The sequence below is a fragment of the Littorina saxatilis genome, linkage group LG3, assembly GCF_037325665.1.
Source record: "Littorina saxatilis isolate snail1 linkage group LG3, US_GU_Lsax_2.0, whole genome shotgun sequence".
NCBI lineage: Eukaryota > Metazoa > Mollusca > Gastropoda > Littorinimorpha > Littorinidae > Littorina > Littorina saxatilis.
In genome coordinates, this window is record NC_090247.1 from 45,817,468 (window position 1) to 45,834,249 (window position 16,782).

General features: G+C 48.5%; 1 protein-coding gene across 2 annotated transcripts in view; it reads left to right on the forward strand.

Moving 5' to 3' along the window:
* The window catches only part of LOC138960781 (mediator of RNA polymerase II transcription subunit 14-like), a 170,852-nt gene that overhangs the window by 117,441 nt on the left and 36,629 nt on the right, over positions 1–16,782 (forward strand). Inside the window, exon 35 of one of the 2 annotated variants that reach the window (XM_070332427.1) lies at positions 10,807–11,001. The exons of the other annotated variant lie outside the window; for it this stretch is intronic. Coding sequence (XP_070188528.1) covers positions 10,807–11,001 — 195 coding nt within the window. The remainder of the gene's footprint in view (positions 1–10,806; positions 11,002–16,782) is intronic. 2 annotated transcript variants of the gene reach the window in all.

Genomic DNA, 16,782 nt, shown 5'->3' on the forward strand with positions numbered 1-16,782 from the left:
TCACGATGGTGGTACGCCAGCTGTGCACCTTAGTCAGGCAGCAAGGCGTACGTCTCAGAGCTTACCTCGACGACTGGCTTATCCTTCATCAGGATCGAGAAGCGTGTAGCGCCCATACTCGGCTTGTTCTGTGCCAAGCCGACGAGTTGGGTTTCTCGGTAAACCAAACCAAATCGGAACTTACGCCATCCCAGACCTTTACATACCTGGGGATGAGATTCGATACGGTAGATTGGTCAGTCCGCCCCTCACAGAGGAGGATAGACAAACTGCAAAATCTTTTGAGATCTTTAGCGTCACAGAAGCAAGCTCAGGTCAAGGCGCTGGCTTCAGTGCTCGGTCAAATGGAATCCATGGCCACAAAAAAACGCACAGGACTTCTACGAGCTCAGTGTACGCTTCACATTGGACAGCTTGGGTTAAATGGTGCGCGGAGAATCAGGTCAGTTCTGTCTCACCGCGTTCTATGCCGGTAGCTAATCACTTATCTTGGTTAGCAGCTCGGGGCAGTCAGTTCTCCCTCTAACGTCGGCAAGGACGCATGAAGCAAGATCCTGGGCATCCTCCTTAGCTATGCTAAGGTCAGGAAGATTATCTGAGGTCTTCCATTCTGCCTACTGGAGATCGGAAATATTAATCAAATGAAAATTAATTCTTAAAATTTTCGATTAAACTACATATCTTATCCCAATTCACATATAGCAGATTGCTAATTAAGGTGGTGGGATGCTCACCTATGAGCTAGGCAACAATTGCCCTGCTGCTACAGCAGTCCCTCTCATGAACGGACAAAACTGTCCGTACATTGCAGGTGTCCGGTCATGGCAGGGGTGACCACACCACCCCCTCCCCCATACACTCACACAGAGACACACAAACAACAGGATTGAGTCTATGCTAATCACTTCTTGTGGCTACTAAACAATAACAATAAACTCCTAATACTTCTTTAAACGTTCTGTAAAAATGATTTGTATGAAAAGTGTTCAAAAGAAGAGATAAAATAAATCCTCAAGGCAGTGAACACACTCACCATGCACTGACATACGAAAGCAGCCACACAAACACAGCACAGAGGAGCGTGTGCAGATGCTTTGCAAGAATAAGCTTGAAAACTAGTTTGAATAAATAGCAGCAGATAGAGCTGCATGTCATAATCATGTAATTTATTTTCTTCTTGTCTGGCTTTATTGACTGCATGCCGATCATGTGGCATGGGAGTGACTTTTCACTCTTCAGTCGGAAATACACTGTACATAACACAGCTCCCACTAATGCCTACCCCAAGCCCTGACAACTGATGCTTGGAAATTGTGTGGAAGAGTACATCTCTCTATTTCTCTCCAATGCTCTTCCTGCTGACATGCAGTGACACCGGACACCCCACAGAGTTTAGCCAGCTACCCCTCCACCCCCCCCCTCCCTCTCTCTCACTCCCTCCAGCCATGTACTGTTTGGGGCTGTGGCCAGAGAGATCAGCTGCACTGTTCACTCAGAGCAAAACCAGTTGACTGTGTCCTAACTTTTGACAAAGCAAGACAACTGAAGGGTTCACAGATTAGGCAACCGACTCACTGGTCAAGGCTGAGGGGAAACAAAAGTATCTTGTCAATGAAAGAGGTTACACACAGACACACGATGCTGGGAACCGTGGCCGGTTTTTCACTCGCTTTCGCTCAGGACCTTCATCGACTGTGGTTTCTGTTGTTTACGTCCAACAGACAAGAATAAAGAGCACAGTGCAGTTTCATGTTGGCATCTTCGCATGTACTCAACTCCTGACCAAAACTACCCCCCCCCCCTCAAGTTATCAGTGAATGTCATCACGCCATTGCGGCTGTGATCTTTGTACCAAGAGCCGGACTGCTCTGTTATCGATTTTGTTGTGGTGAAAATTTGACGATGGTCTGTCCGTACATTGGAGGTATGACCTGCTGTTGGGACCGAAAATGAGTGTCCGCGTCCACGTTTTGCAGGTGTCCGTTTAAGGGGGAGCAAATATAGAAGGAAAACACTCCGTGCCGAGCAAATGTGTCCGTACATGTCAGGTGTCCGCTCACGCCGGGGGCCGTACATTGCAGGGACTGCTGTACCATCACTGGTAGCGCCTTGGCACCGTCCTGTCGCGCACTGGAAATGTCGCGCAGGTAATAGTTGATGAAAAACATCCTCCGATCTCCAATTAAATTACATATCATTACCCAATTCTCATAAATGCATTGACTTCAGTCTCACATGCTAGATGTCGAAAAACCACTCAAATTACCTGCCCTTAGAAGGGTGGTAACCAAGCAAAACGAAACGCCATAGCCGTTGCTATGAACTGACCTTGGTCAGTTACCCATAACACCCTGCGCACCCCATGAGCGCCAGCATCCGGAATAATCATTCGAGACTTTCGACAGCACACGCCGGACGTGTCGTTTTTTGTCACTCACTTTTGGCCTTCGCATGGCTGCTCGTCCGTGAGACTTGCTGTTTCTTGTGGGTCTACCTGTCCATCTACCTTTTGGTGAGATCTTTCTGTTTTTGTTTGGTTGTTAGCTTTTTGTTTGGAGCAGGCACGCAGAATTTTTCGTTCTGGGTGACTGTTTTTCGCCGGTCTTAAAATGGCCGCCAACAAAGCTAAATTTTGCGCGAGATTTTAAGGGGGCAAGGCTTTTAGCCTGGTTCTCAACTCGCTTCCCCTTATGGGGTTAAATCAGCCTGGGCCTTCAGCCTTTAGGCTCCTTATAGACTGAATTGTTTGATTTTATTTCTCAGCAGTTCGTGTCCCGTTTTGGGGTCCCTCCTCTGCCACCGGTGGTAGGGGATCCTTCCTCCCCAGCTCGGCTGGGTTTGTCGTCGTCTGTGTCGACTGATGGGGGGGTGGCCGCGTGGCTATTCTTTCCCCTTTCTCTGCGTAAGGGGAATCAGTCAATGTCCTCCTTTTGGGGGGGACTTAACGATGATTTGTGTCTTTATTTCTCAGCTGTTTCAGGCGCGATCGGCGGTTCCCGCCCTCTCGTTCTTCAGCTTCGCACTGTGGTCTAGTGCAAATGGCCTGTTCGGTTCAGCCTGTTTTTGCCTCTGGTGGCTCTGGGCTGTTCACGAGAACCCTCTCCTTTTAGGAGGGGAGGCCTGCTCCCTGCCTGCGTCTAACCACTCTGATTACCTCCGGTACTTCTCAGTGGTTACGCAGCCCCCCGCCAAATGGGGGGGGGGGGGGGATAGGGGGGGGCGCTCCTGCTTCGCACCATGGTCTGGTGCAAATGGCCAGTTCGGTTCAGTCCTTTCTGCCTCTGGTAGACTGGGTTGTTCGCGAGCACTCTCTCCGTAGGGAGAGGGGGCCTGCTCCCCGCCTGCTTTGGCCGCTCTGCTTGCTTTCAGCACAGCTGAGTCGGTCATGCAGTCCCCTTACCGTGAGGAAGGGGGAGTGGGGGGGCACGGTAAGTCACGGCCTGGGCTTGTTCCCACTCTGCCTCTTTGCGGGCAGGGGGCTGTGTCAGCTTCCCATCCTTTCCCGCCCTCCGGGCGCGTTCGGGTGGGGGTGGTATCAGTGACTCACCCTTTCCCGCCCACCGGGCAGGATCGGGTGGGGGCTGGAGCAGCGTTCCACCCTTTCCCTCCCTCTGGGTTGGATTGGGTGGGCGCTATTGGACTGTCTTCACAGTCTGTGCCTCTATTGTCCTGGCCTGACAATCGTTCTCCTCCCCTATCGGGGTGGGTGGGCGGTGGGCTATAGGACTGCAGCAGGGGGACGGGTGGGGGTCGGCCGTTTTTGGTTCGTCTCTCTCCATCGCTCTCCCCTCCAGGGTTTTACTGCTGTGACGAGCCACCCCCCTCCCCATCTGGGGCATGGCGTGGCTCAAGCCTTTCAACACAGTGGGGGTGCTATGTACGTCCTTTCCAGGCTATGGTACATACTCCTTCTCTGCTCCATTTGGGGCAGGTGGCTGTGTTAGCTGCCCGCACTTGTCGCGCGTAGCGGTCGGGGAACAATGAGCTTTGCTCCGCTTTGTTCTCGGCAGGGTGCTGTGCCGGCTGTCTACCCCTCTATCCCCTTGGGGTATGTGAGTGGTTGCTCTGGCAGGCGGAGACAGAACATGCTCTTTCTCTCCTGTCTCCCATTCTTTGTGTTCACAATGGTTTGTGGGGACTCGGACTACAGTTTCACCTGGCCAGTGGTCATTGTCCTCAGCCAGCATAGGTCACCCCCCCCCCCCCTCCTCGGGGTGGGTGAGCGATAGGGCTACTTGACTTCGGCAGGTGGACGAGTGAGGGACGGCCGTTTACGGCCGTTTCTCTATTTCAGTCTTTTCCCCCTCTAGGGGTTACGGCTTTGCTGAACCACCCCCCTCCCCACTTGGGGTGAGTTGTGGTTCAAACCAGGTAGACTGGTTCTTAGCACTGGGATGCTTCTCTCGCACAGCGGGTGGGGTAAGGCGGGCCGGGCTCGGCTTTGTCTTGTTCCCCCACTCTCTCTCCTTCTCGGCAGGGAGCTGTGCCAGTTACCAACCCCTCTCCCCCCCCACCTCTCCTTCAGGTGGGCGGTTTGGGTTGGCTGTCAGAGACTGATCACGCTTTTCATTCTCACTCTTGGCGGTGTTATCGGCAGGAGTGTTAGTGCACGACCTCCCCTGTCTCCCCTCCTTTTGTGTTTTTACACAACTGCTGGTTGGGATTCGGACTCCTTGTTTGAGGAGGGAGAGTGTGTAGTGCTGCCTACTGGCTGCTGTTGCAGCTTACTTTTTCCCGGATAGGTTGGTGGTTTCAGAGCAGGGTGTCTCTCTTCTTTCCTCTTCCGTGGATGACTTTGGGTTTACACAGGCTTTCTCGCAATTGTTTGATTTGCTGAGTCTCCGGTGATTGCCTACCACATGTCACAGCTTTTGGCTTGAACCGCACCTTAGGGTAGTGGTCTTCAGCCTACACCTTTCCCGCTGCTTCATACGCAGGGTACTGCTGGCTTCGGGGTTTCAGGCTGCTTCGTTCTCACTTTTAGTGCGGAAGAAGATAGCAGGGAATTTTCAGGCTCAGGGTCTGATCCGGACTTTTTTATTGCCAGGGGCTAGTTTCCTGGCTTCGCTTACAGACCTCAGGGAACGTGGGGTTTCATGATGTTATTCCTCCCTCTCCTCTCTGGAGGAGATGGGACGGCATGGTTTAGAGTTTTCTGCTTTTGCTGAGACTCTCTTCTGTGCTCTCTTATAGGCAATCTTATCCTCCCTGAACTCTCTTTTGGGTTAGGGAGGATGCCTTGGATAGGGCCTTAGCCAGGCTGCTGGCAGCTTGGGCTAGGGTCATCACCGAGCAGAGGAGTTCGTCGGTGACGTTCTAGGCCCACACTGTTTTTACTTGGTGTGATCTCCTTCTTTTACAAGGGGTTTGATTTCACGCCGGTTACAGGAAGCAAGGGTCAGGCTTTTTCTGGGGTTGTTTAAGCCTACTCAGAAGCCGGAATCTTTCCCTTCCTTCTTGGACCACTAGCAGCGCATTTATGCGCTCCCGGTTACAAAGTGGGTGTTTTGGTTCAGTGTCTCCTCCCTCTCCGCGGGAGGTGGGTCGGCATGGGCTACAAGTATCAGCTTTGGCTGAGATTTTCCTCTGTGCTCTCACATGAGCTTTCCTTTTGCGTTCCTGCAGACAGGAAGTGGCTCGGTTTCTGGAGGGTATTTGTCTCTGGACTACCTTGGGGGCTGGTTGAACTTTTTCAAGGTCAATCATTTTTTTCATTTTTTTCATTTTTCAGCTGCACTTTCATATGGTGTTGAACCAGGCTTTTTGCCTGGTGTTCTCAGTAACCAGGCAAAATTCCGAGCTGTCCTCATCCCAGGTTTTTTACCTGGGCATGCTGTTCGACTTTGTCTCTTGGAAGGTTTGTCCTTCACACAGGAGAGAATAGGGAGGCTTTAGGCTCTTTTCATTGCCAGACTGGCACGAGAGCAGCAGAGGTCTTTAGACTTGATCGTCGGTCGGACGGTATCGATTCCCGCAGTGGGGCACTGCGGTTATGAAATTAAAGGCCCCTCCTGTTTTTGGAACCGCAGGAGCTTTCTAGTTTGCTGTTAGGTAGATTTTGGGTTCCTCTTTCCTGTCATGCTCTCTTTTTCTTCATGAATTCTTTTCTTTTTTCTGCCTTCTTGCTCATTCACCTGTATTTTTTCCAAAAATATCTTCTCTTGCCGCTTGTCTCGCGATTCATGTATAGTTTAATCTGTTAGTGTTCTGATGTAAGTCCAGCAGTAGATAGGTTAAGCCTATTTTAACATACTGGAAACTGGTAATCTTCCAGTAGGTATTAATTTAGTTTTACTAAAGCCTGCTGGGACACAAGTAATGGGTTAGTGCATTTGTAAACAGGAATCGCTTGACAAGTGGCCCCCTTCATCCCCCCCTTCCTCGTCCTGATATGGCTCTGCGTAGTCGGCTGGGCGTTAAGGGGGCAGGTACACCTGAAAATTTGACCAACAATGACTTTTTTTCTTTCCTGAATGTGTTGGTTGTTTTTGATGCTAAATTGGCTGAATTTTATTACACAGTTTAAATTTTGTGACTGAGTGCAATAGTTTTCGAGTTATTCGGCTTCAATGAGGGGGTGTCTGTGCCGAGTTTCGTAAATTTTGACCCCCAAAATCGAAAAATCGACTCCGTACTATACACCATGCTTATCGAACATAATGACGGCTCCCGCGCAGTATTTCAACTACAAGCCGCTCCCTTCTCTCTCCCACCGGAAGCAGCATTGTTTTGCTCTGCAGTGGAGATTTTCATTCAAGGTTGGAGTTGTATTGTGTTGCATGTGTGCAAACCACCTCCGAAAATGTTTCAGAGGAAAAAAGGTGTCAACTTCTCGAAGAAAAGAAAGTTTATGGGAAACCAACACACGCCAGGAGGTTCGAAAGCGAAGAAAGTATGTTTTGAACAGTGTTCGACTCCATCGCCGGCATCGGTTCACAACAGTGCGAGTGTGAGCGATGACAATTTGGTGACTGAAATCGATTCGATTTTCACAGGGGACACGCCCACAACTTCCCAGAAGAAACTGTTGATCATGTACAAAGTGATTGAGAAGGCAGAAGGCAGTGGCAAAGATGTAATAAACCCTGTGACTGTGAAAGGTGGTGATGATGATATAGTTAGGCCTACTGTTGCTTCCATGCCTGCTGGGAACAGGATCATTGACATACAAATGTTGTCAGACATGATAAACACTCAGTTAGTGTGCAAAGTTTGCAAAGTGATTGTCACTTTGTTGGAAAAGACAAGACAAGGGCTTGACAGTGAGTTGGTGTTCCAGTGTAAGAAAAAGTGCAACACTTGTTTTCATAAATTCATACCAGTCAACAAATAAGTTTTGGAAACTTGACAAACAGTTCTGTGAACCGACGCTCCGTGCTGGCAGCGCGGGCAATCGGCAGCGACCGGACATTGACACGGAACGTATCAAGCACGCGTAGCGCCAGGCATCATCTCATGAGGCCAGAATCACCCGCAGGCGCCAGAGACTGACCATGAATGAGTTGCAAGCTGAGAGGGAGGATCTACCCTATAATCCAGGTGGACATTAGGACAGGAGCTGAAGGCAAGATCAAACATGCTATTGTTTTCCTGAATTTTGAGGGTCAAAAAGTTAGTCGAAATTCACATTTGTCGGCAGTTTTCAAAGGATATCTCAAGAACCTTTTGAGATATAGCAAAGAAACTTTGGGTTTTTCTTTTTTATACTGTTTGCTAAAGGATGAACCTCTGATCTTTCAGAAAAAAGCATAATTTTTTTTTTTTTAATATTATGAAGTCACATATTTTATCGACTATTTTACGAGGAATTGGCGAAGCTGAAAAATGAGTTCCTAAGGCCCAAATACTCGAGACTGAGGTTCATCCCTTAGAACAAACATTAAATTTAAGCTATGCAAATCATTGGAGACTTACAATGATTGGTTGAGACTGAGTGTGTTGAGAACCATGTAAACCTTCAAAATTAACCGCGATAACAATAAATACAATTATACCCAAATATCCACCTTTATATTGTGTTATGTACAAAACTAATTAGATTTTCTTAAAATTCAGCCAATTTACTATCTTCCTGCTAAATCCCATTAAATTTCAGTGATATTTACCTGATGAACCATCAACACAAAAATGTGACCCCCCGCTAGGTGTACCTTTAAGCAACAAATAAACAAACAAACAAACGGTATCGATGGCTATGCTGGCCCTCTAGTCTTTCCTCAAGTTTTTTGGGGGGCTCGGCCTCACAGGTCTGGGACATGAGGGTCCTCCTCCAGAGTGGGTTCCTCCACGCGAGTAGGTGGCTGGAATCCGTTTGGATCGCTCAGGGCGTTTTCCCTAGCTTTGTTTCCCCCCGGACTTAGACCGCTTTATAGATGCGTTTCCGTCTGGATGGGGCCTACATTGGCAATTGCAGTCTTGAGGCTGTGGATGTAGACACAACTCCTTGGGCTTCTCTTTTGCCTGGAGTTAAGAGCAGTAGCTCTCAGTCTACTAGTCTTTCTTTTTGGCTATTTACAGGCATGTCCTGTTGCATTCGGGCAATTCTTCTGTTGCTTCTTATGTGAACTAGCTGGGAGGAGCAAGTTCTCACTCCCTGTCCGACAGAGTATAAGGGATTCTGATTGGGTTTTCACACTAAATCATTTTCTCAGGGGAATATCTCCCCGGCCGGCTCTGTTATCTGGCGACTCGCTCAACAGGTCCTCTCAGGGCTTGCACATGGGTTGGGCCATCTGCTTACGGGTCTGGAGGTGTGCTGTTTGTGTTTCAGATCATGGGTTTTGACTCTGGTCTTTGGGCATGAAGCATATAGTTCCTCCACTTTATCTGTGTATGCTCCTTTTTGGCCTCCTTGGCCAATTGGGGTATAGAGCGGGGGTGCAACTCCTTAGCGCCCCTCTCTCAAGCCAGGTGGTTTTTCACCTCTGTTTCTTTTTGGCTTTGGGCAGCTTGGCCTCTTCTTCGAGGTTCCGGTGGTCATGCCTAAGACTTTAAAATTGGCAATCTAGTGGCTGCTCCGCCTGGCGTCTGGCATTATGGGGTTAGTGCTAGGACTGGTTGGTCCGGTGTCAGAATAATGTGACTGGGAGAGACATGAAGCCTGTGCTGCGACTTCTGTCTTGTGTGTGGCGCACGTTATATGTCAAAGCAGCACCGCCCTGATATGGCCCTTCGTGGTCGGCTGGGCGTTAAGCAAACAAGCAAACCAAAATCGAGGTTCCGGCGTCTCGGCTATCTCAGCTGTTGTTCATGGCGCTCTTGTGGGCATGATCAAAGGACCTTGTTTTAAGAGGTTTAGAGGCTTCCCCTTGTTTAACGCGTAGGACTTTGTTCTTCTTACTCTGGGCCTCAGCCCCGTAGGGCAGTGAGGCGCATGCGTTTTTGGGTTTTACCAGAGGATGTAGCCTTGGGGCTTTTAGTTCCGTTGTTTCACGGTTTTCGGCCAGATTTTGTGGTATCAGAAACCTGGTCAATCTCCTCTGGTGTTTTATTCCCTCCTCTCGGGAGGATTCTCGCTCCGGGCGATTCGGATTGTCTAACTGTCTGGTTAGACTTTTTAAATCCCTTTTTGATTTTTCAGTCATTTGGAACTACGAGCTTTAGCTCAGGTTCTTATCTCTTTACACTGTGGGTGAAAGAGGCTTCTTTTATTTGTCTCTCTCTAGAGGCTTTGCTACTTTCATAGGACAGTCCTATGAGTGGTGCTTTTTGAACAAGGAGGGGGGGGGCGTTCAGTCCTCCCTCTATTCCTTTTCAGGTGTCAGGGAGTCCAGAGTCTGGTGTTCTTCTCTGGCTGGTGGTGTTCCTCTCGCCTATGCGAAGTTTGCCAACAGCTCAGGGACAGAGTTTCGGCTTCCTTTATTGCCGTGTTGCGTTCTGGTCGCCTAGGCCTAGTTTGCTTGGTTACCACCCTTCTAAGGGCAGGTAATTTTAGTGGTTTTTCGACATCTAGCATGTGAGACTGAAGTCCATGCATTTATGAGAATTGGGTAAGTATATTAATCAAATGAAAATTTACTTCAAAATTTTCCATTCACATAGTAAAGTCCCTCCCGCCTACCCCGCTTTAGATTCCCTAAAAATAAAAGGGCGCTTCGAGCGAATGAATAAGATGGCGGCGAGAACACGCATGCGCAATGCATGTTGGGAGGTAACCTTGACCTGGTGTTGTCATGTGACCGTCAAGGCTGTTCTATTTTTAGGGTTACTTCCCCCCCCTACCAAGGTGGAGCGTGGTTTTCAGCGTTCTAGCACTAAACTGAAGTAAATTGCTATATGTGAATTGGGTAAGTATATTAATCAAATGAAAATTTATTCTTAAAATTTTCGATTTCAGATTCGCTTTGCAAATATCATAAAATTGAGGTTTTATTGCACTGCAGATGCGAAACAAGCACCCTTTAACCCCCAAATCATTGTTTCTTTCTTCGCTTTTTGTGCTGAAAACAAACTTCATTTTCATTTTTTGTGATGCATATTGAAGAAAAGTTTACATCTAATCATTATCAGTCACTTTCAGCTTTAGAAGTTAAACTAAAAACCCTGTTTCTAGGGTTTTCTTGCAAATTTACATTTGTTACCTTCACACCTGCTTTTCTCAAAATGGCCGTTTGAGTTTGAGCAAACTTTAAATCGCTATATCTCATCAATGCTAAACAATAGACACTTGTAGTAAAGACCATCTGAAAGCTGATTATCTTCACTTTCAAGGGATACCAAAAAGTCCAAATGTCAAAAATGACACTTTGTTATCCTTTTGTGGGAGTGGGTCACATATGGCTGTAAGAGGGTGGTGAACATTTCCAGGTATGGTGGACGCTGGCTCCCCATTCCCTGGCTCCAGTCTCTCCATGACGTCACCGGCCGCCAGGGGTTGGCCCGCCTCCCCCTCCCTGGCCGGCCCATCCCCCGCCTCTCTCCTCCCCGCTGCCTCCCCAGGCCACCCCGCTCTGCACTCCCCTCAAACCCAGAGAGACATCACAGAGCACGGCAGAATTTCAGGTATGGCCCAGATGAATGGAGGTGGAAGTACTTTTCATTTTGCTTTAAACATACTGATGCAAAGAGGAGGTGGTTACAAGAGAAAAATTGTTACATCATTCAGATTTTATGAGCAGCTAAATAAGAGGGTCATTTTGTCTCCTGCTACACTTTAACACCATGGGGGTTATAAGGAAAAGAGTCCCCCCCCCCCCCCCCGTGGGTTAGGGGGAAGAATTTACCCGATGCTCCCCAGCATGTCGTAAGAGGCGACTAACGGATTCTGTTTCTCCTTTTACCCTTGTTAAGTGTTTCTTGTATAGAATATAGTCAATTTTTGTAAAGATTTTAGGCAAGCAGTATGTAAGAAATGTTAAGTCCTTTGTACTGGAAACTTTCATTCTCCCAGTAAGGTAATATATTGTACTACGTTGCAAGCCCCTGGAGCAAATTTTTGATTTGTGCTTTTGTGAACAAGAAACAATTGACAAGTGGCTCTATCCCATCTCCCCCCTTTCCCCATCGCGATATAACCTTCGTGGTTAAAAACGACGTTAAACACAAAATAAAGAAAGAAAGAAAGAAAGGAAAAGAGTTTGGGCCTTGATGAAAGGTCTGTGTAAAAGACTGTCTTGACCCCAAATGATCTTTGAAAGAGGTGCTGTTTAACTGAAAAGATTTATTTACCAATAAACAGACTCACACACACACTATTATCAAGACAGAGAATTACACATACACATGAACGCAGCACTCAAAACTCTACTTCTTTTGTCTAAAACTACTTTGCTAGCTCCTGACTTTGTAGACTGCCACTGTCTTCAGTGTTCTCCCCCCTGAGTTGTGTTTGCAGTGTGTGACCCTAATCCTACTTTGTGTTTGTAACCACAAGTTAACACCCATGATTCTCGCAGTATGTCTTTTTTTACTACTCCATTATTGCTGACCTGCTGACTGAGTGTTGTTGGAATATTGTGGGGTTTTTTTTCCTTTTTTTTTCATTAGCAAACAGTTTTTGAACTTAAAAGTAGTATACAGTGGTACCTCTATCTAACGACTTGGAAAATGTTACCGAAATTCGGTCGTTATATGGAGGGGTTGTAACATGGAGGATTTGGTTTGTTATGTTCATGTCCAGGTCCGTCACTGATCCGGATTGACATGGGTGTTTTGATTGATGCTGCCCACAAAATAATGATATTCTTTCCTTACGATTATGGTAACCAGTTTTCTATTCAATTAATTACCCACACAAAGTTTTCTTGCCCCGTAACTACTTAAGGGTTAAGGTTTGCAATAAACACACTGAGGTCGAACAAAAGCATGTGGTCCACAAGCACATACATGTCAACCTATATGACACACTAGAATGAATACCCGCTTCGCCGGGTAGCCGGCTTCGCCGGGAAGAAGTACTTAGAGCTGTACGCCGGCTTCGCCGGGTCCGAACAATGGACCCGCCAAGCTCGCCAAGCTTAGGTCCCTCCCAGATTCGTGGAATGGGAACAGCACGAAAATGATTCAGTGGCCATAATGCCATTCCTGACCATATCGAGTCCCATCCTTGTCGACGAATGTAACCGTGTTAATCACCTTTGGAGGCGAACTCCACTCAAACAGGACTGAGCAAGTTAGAGCTTCTCAAAGGAAGGCCAGTACATAAAATTACACAAAAGCCGCCAGACCACATCACAAACAGAACTGAACAATGCACAGGTGTTGCTCACATAGAGACACACACACACACACACACACACACACACACACACAAACACAGAGAAGCCGTATCTATAGAGAGATAGATGACAGTGTATTTTTCGCGTGGCTATAAATTGATTCGACCTTTGCACTTTGACAGTGAGGATAATTTACGGGTCCAATTTACGTTCTGGACACTGCGTTGACCTTCTAAAAATAGTAACAGTAACAGAACGCCGGGAATATCCGAAGACGCTCCACTCACACTATAGTGCACCATACGAAGGAAGGGAGGTAAACGCTGAAAACCTGGAGAAGATGAGAAGATAAGGAAGAGTTACTTATAATGGTGAAATGAACACAAAAACCAAAATCATTTCAGCGCTGCGCGCTGAGAGCACGTGTTGAAATATCTCATCGATGATATTGTGTCCGGGGTGTAGCTGAATACGGTGTCCAAATTTGAAAAAGATCCACCGAGAACTTTGGCTTTGGTGTGTCGGTATGGGGGCCCGGGTAGCTGAGGTGGAACCAAAATAGCTGAGGTTGAACCAAAATCGGTTCAGCGCTGCGCGCTGAGAGCACGTGTTGAAATATCGACCAGGTTGTGTCGTGTCCCGGGTCTACCTGAATATGCCCACCAAATTTGAAGCAGATCCATCGAGAACTTTGGCCGTGCATGGCGAATACACAAATACACAAATACACAGATACACAGACACACAGACAGACACAAGTCGTATATATATATAGATTTACCATAGTAAAAGCCTCATCACACCATAAGACAGGACCAAAACCCATAAGAAATCGTAGTTCGAGAGTGTTCCATGTAAATGATTGCGTGGTCGCACACACAGCATCGAGTTGGCTCTTTGTTGTTCGCTGGGCTATAAACAACATGGCTGATGGTGGTATAAGTCTTGATACAGCTGTGCACTGTCGGTTAGACGTTATTGTGTAGTCAACTAGATGTGGAATAGTCATAGTGTCCAAACAAACAAACAAACAAAAATGATGGAAATGTCAACGCGGAAATTTAAGAGTGTGCAAGTCCTCGCATTGGTCATCATGGCAGGGGTGACTTTCATGTACACTACATTGGGGTGTGCACGTTAAAGATCCCACGATTGACAAAAGGGTCTTTCCTGGCAAAATTGTATAGGCATAGATAAAAATGTCCATCAAATACCAGTGTGACTTGGAATAAAAGCCGTGAAAGGTGAATGCTCGCCCTAATAGGCTTGAGCTTTGCTGGCCGATGTGAATGCGTGATATATTGTGTAAAAAATTCCATCTCACACGGCATTAATAGGTAACATGCACCTCTGGATAAAAATCAGTTGAAAAACTATAGGCCTGTTTCCAACTTGCCATTCATTTCTAAAATTCTGGAAAAAGTAGTGCTTAGTCAGCTTCTCTCCCACCTTAGTCAGCTTCTCTCCCACCTTGAAACCAACAACCTCTGCAACCCTCTTCAGTCAGCGTATAGGGCTGGCCACAGCACCGAGACTGTTTTGCTTCGTGTTGTGAATGACATTCTTTCTGCTCTGGATAATGATGACCTATCAGTTCTGCTTCTCTTGGATAACTCAGCTGCGTTCGATACGATCGATCACTCTGTTCTGCTCTCTCGTCTCGAATCTGTTTTTGGCGTTCACTCTACCGCTCTTCACTGGTTTAGTTCATATCTACAGGGCCGTAGTCAGTATGTGTCTGTCAATAATCTCTCATCTCCTCCATCTCCTCTCTGTTTCGGCGTTCCCCAGGGATCAGTTCTAGGCCCAGTTTTATTTGTACTATACACCACTCCTCTCTCTGCCGTCATCGAGCAACACGCAGTCAATCACTACCTCTTTGCAGACGACACACAACTCCAACAAGCATGCAAGCCTACAGAAATCCAAGCGGTGACGCACACTCTCCAAAACTGCATTAAATTACATATTCTTACTCCGAATCACATAATAGCATTGACGCAGTCGAGATGCTAAGGTGTCTGAAAAAACGCTATCCCGTCTATAGTATAAGGGAAGCAACCCAAACAAAAAAGTAGCAAGCTTGCTACTCAGGGTTGCCTCCCGTAGCGTGAGTCACGCCACAGATCTCGTATCCTATACGAGACACCCGCATTCGACTCCTTTCAGCCAGAGAGACAGGTCGTGCTTTGATTTCGCTCCTAGGCCGTTTTTGCTGTCTGCTTGACACCCACCGGCCTCGGCTCCCCGTCTGCTCCTAGCTGTTTCTAGCTGGTGAGATTGTTCCTTGCATTGTTGTTGTTTGCATTGTTCATTCTGCTGAGAATTTTCGTCCGCCGGACTTATGAATTTTGCTCAGTAGTTTGCTGTTGTGGCCGCCATTTTGGTCGCCATTTTTCGCTAGCACGTGGTGTTTTTGCTGGTTGGTTTGGGTCCGTGCTACGGACTTTGAGCGTTTTACCAGTAGCATTTGTTAGCTACTTTTGGTGGCTTGTACGTTAGTGCTAGTTTAATTCTGCTGAAGTTTTGCATCCTAGAGACTTGGTTACTTTTCAGTAGTTTGTTTTCTCTCGTTGCCAGCATGGCGGATAGTGAGAAAAAACGGGCGGTGAAGGCCGAGGGTAAGGGCAAGGGCCCTGGTAAACCTAAGTCCTCGGCTTCCACCTCTTCTTCTAAGAACCCTATGGTTCATGTTTCTGATCCTAAGACTAACACTGTCTTTTCTGTGCCTATTTCGGCGCCGGAGGAGACTTCGTCTGGCTCTCGGTCGGCAGGTTTGGCCGCTAGTGCGTCCGTTTCTAACCCTGTACCTGCGCCGGAGGCTGGCGCTCTGGTTGCTAGCCTTATGTCTTCTTTGCTTCCAGAGATTAGGACTCTTGTCCGTGCAGAAATGTCGCGGGCGGACCCTGTGACCAGCTCTGCCTCCCTCCCGGGGGTATGCGACCCTCGGTCGTTGGCTTCCTTTGTGGCGCCGGCTTCATCGGTTTCCGGATGTTTTTTACCCGGACCTTCGCCGCGCACCTGTGTTTCCGGATCGCCGGTCCAGCCTGCTGGCTCCCGTGATGTCTCTGGACTCCACTCGCCGGGAGGCGTTTCTCTTCTTGGCCGGCACTCGGTGGCTTCCGCTTGCGGGAGTGCACCTGAGCAGGTCCCTTCGGGGATGCGGTCAATGCAAGGTATGTGCTCGCAGCAGCCGGCTTCGGCAGCTGCCCTTCCGGTTCCCGGAAGTAGTGGTTCACTGGAAAGCGGACAGACCATGGTCCCAACCGGTTCGAGCTGCGCTTTACGTAAGCAGTCGTTCGCGGCAGCTTCTCTTCCGGCTCCGGCCGGAAGTGTTGGTTCACTGGTTTGCGGACAGCCCATGGTCCCTTCCGGTTCGAGCCTTGCCCTGCTACAGCAGCCGTTTCCGGCAGCTGCGCTTCCTGCCTGGGCGGGAAGTGTAGGTCAAGCGGGTCGTGCACAGTCTTCTGTCACTTCCGGTTCCGGCCTAGGGCTTCCGGGTTGCAGCTCGCAGACTCCTCAGCACCAGCTATGGCATATGCACTTCCGGCTCCTCCCGGTTTTTCCGGTTCGGTTCCCGCTGCTTCCGTTGGGTCGCCGGTGAATTTCGAATACGGTGGTTCTCCTGGGCATTCAGGCTTTTTGCCTCTGTTGGGACAGCAGCAGCCACCCACTTCGGTGGTGACCGCCAGCTCCTCTCTTCAGCTGCCTTCGGTTGTTGATGACTCACCTTCCTCTCAGTCAGGGAGTGAGTTTCATCGATGGCCAACAGGATGGGCGTTTGGCTTCCGGCCTTCCCTCGCAGCGTCATTTGTCGGGTTCCTTCGGCTATGGGCCATCCCCTTCAGGTGGCGTTTCGGACTTCGGGTCCGTGGACGAGGAGCAGCTGCCTTCGGCGGCTCCGGCCAGCTTCAGAGTTGCGCTAGAAGCTGCCGCGGAAGTCACTTCGCGATATTTCCCGGCAGGGGCTTCGTCTTCGGCCACGCCTTCGGCGTCCGGTCCTTCGGCGATGGCGGACTTCCGGTGGGCGAAGGAGGAGGACAGCTACTTCCGGTTTGAAGAATCACCGTCAGTGGCTTTCCAGCTTTCTCGTTTGTTCGCCAAACCCGCTCCTTCCGGCAGCGGG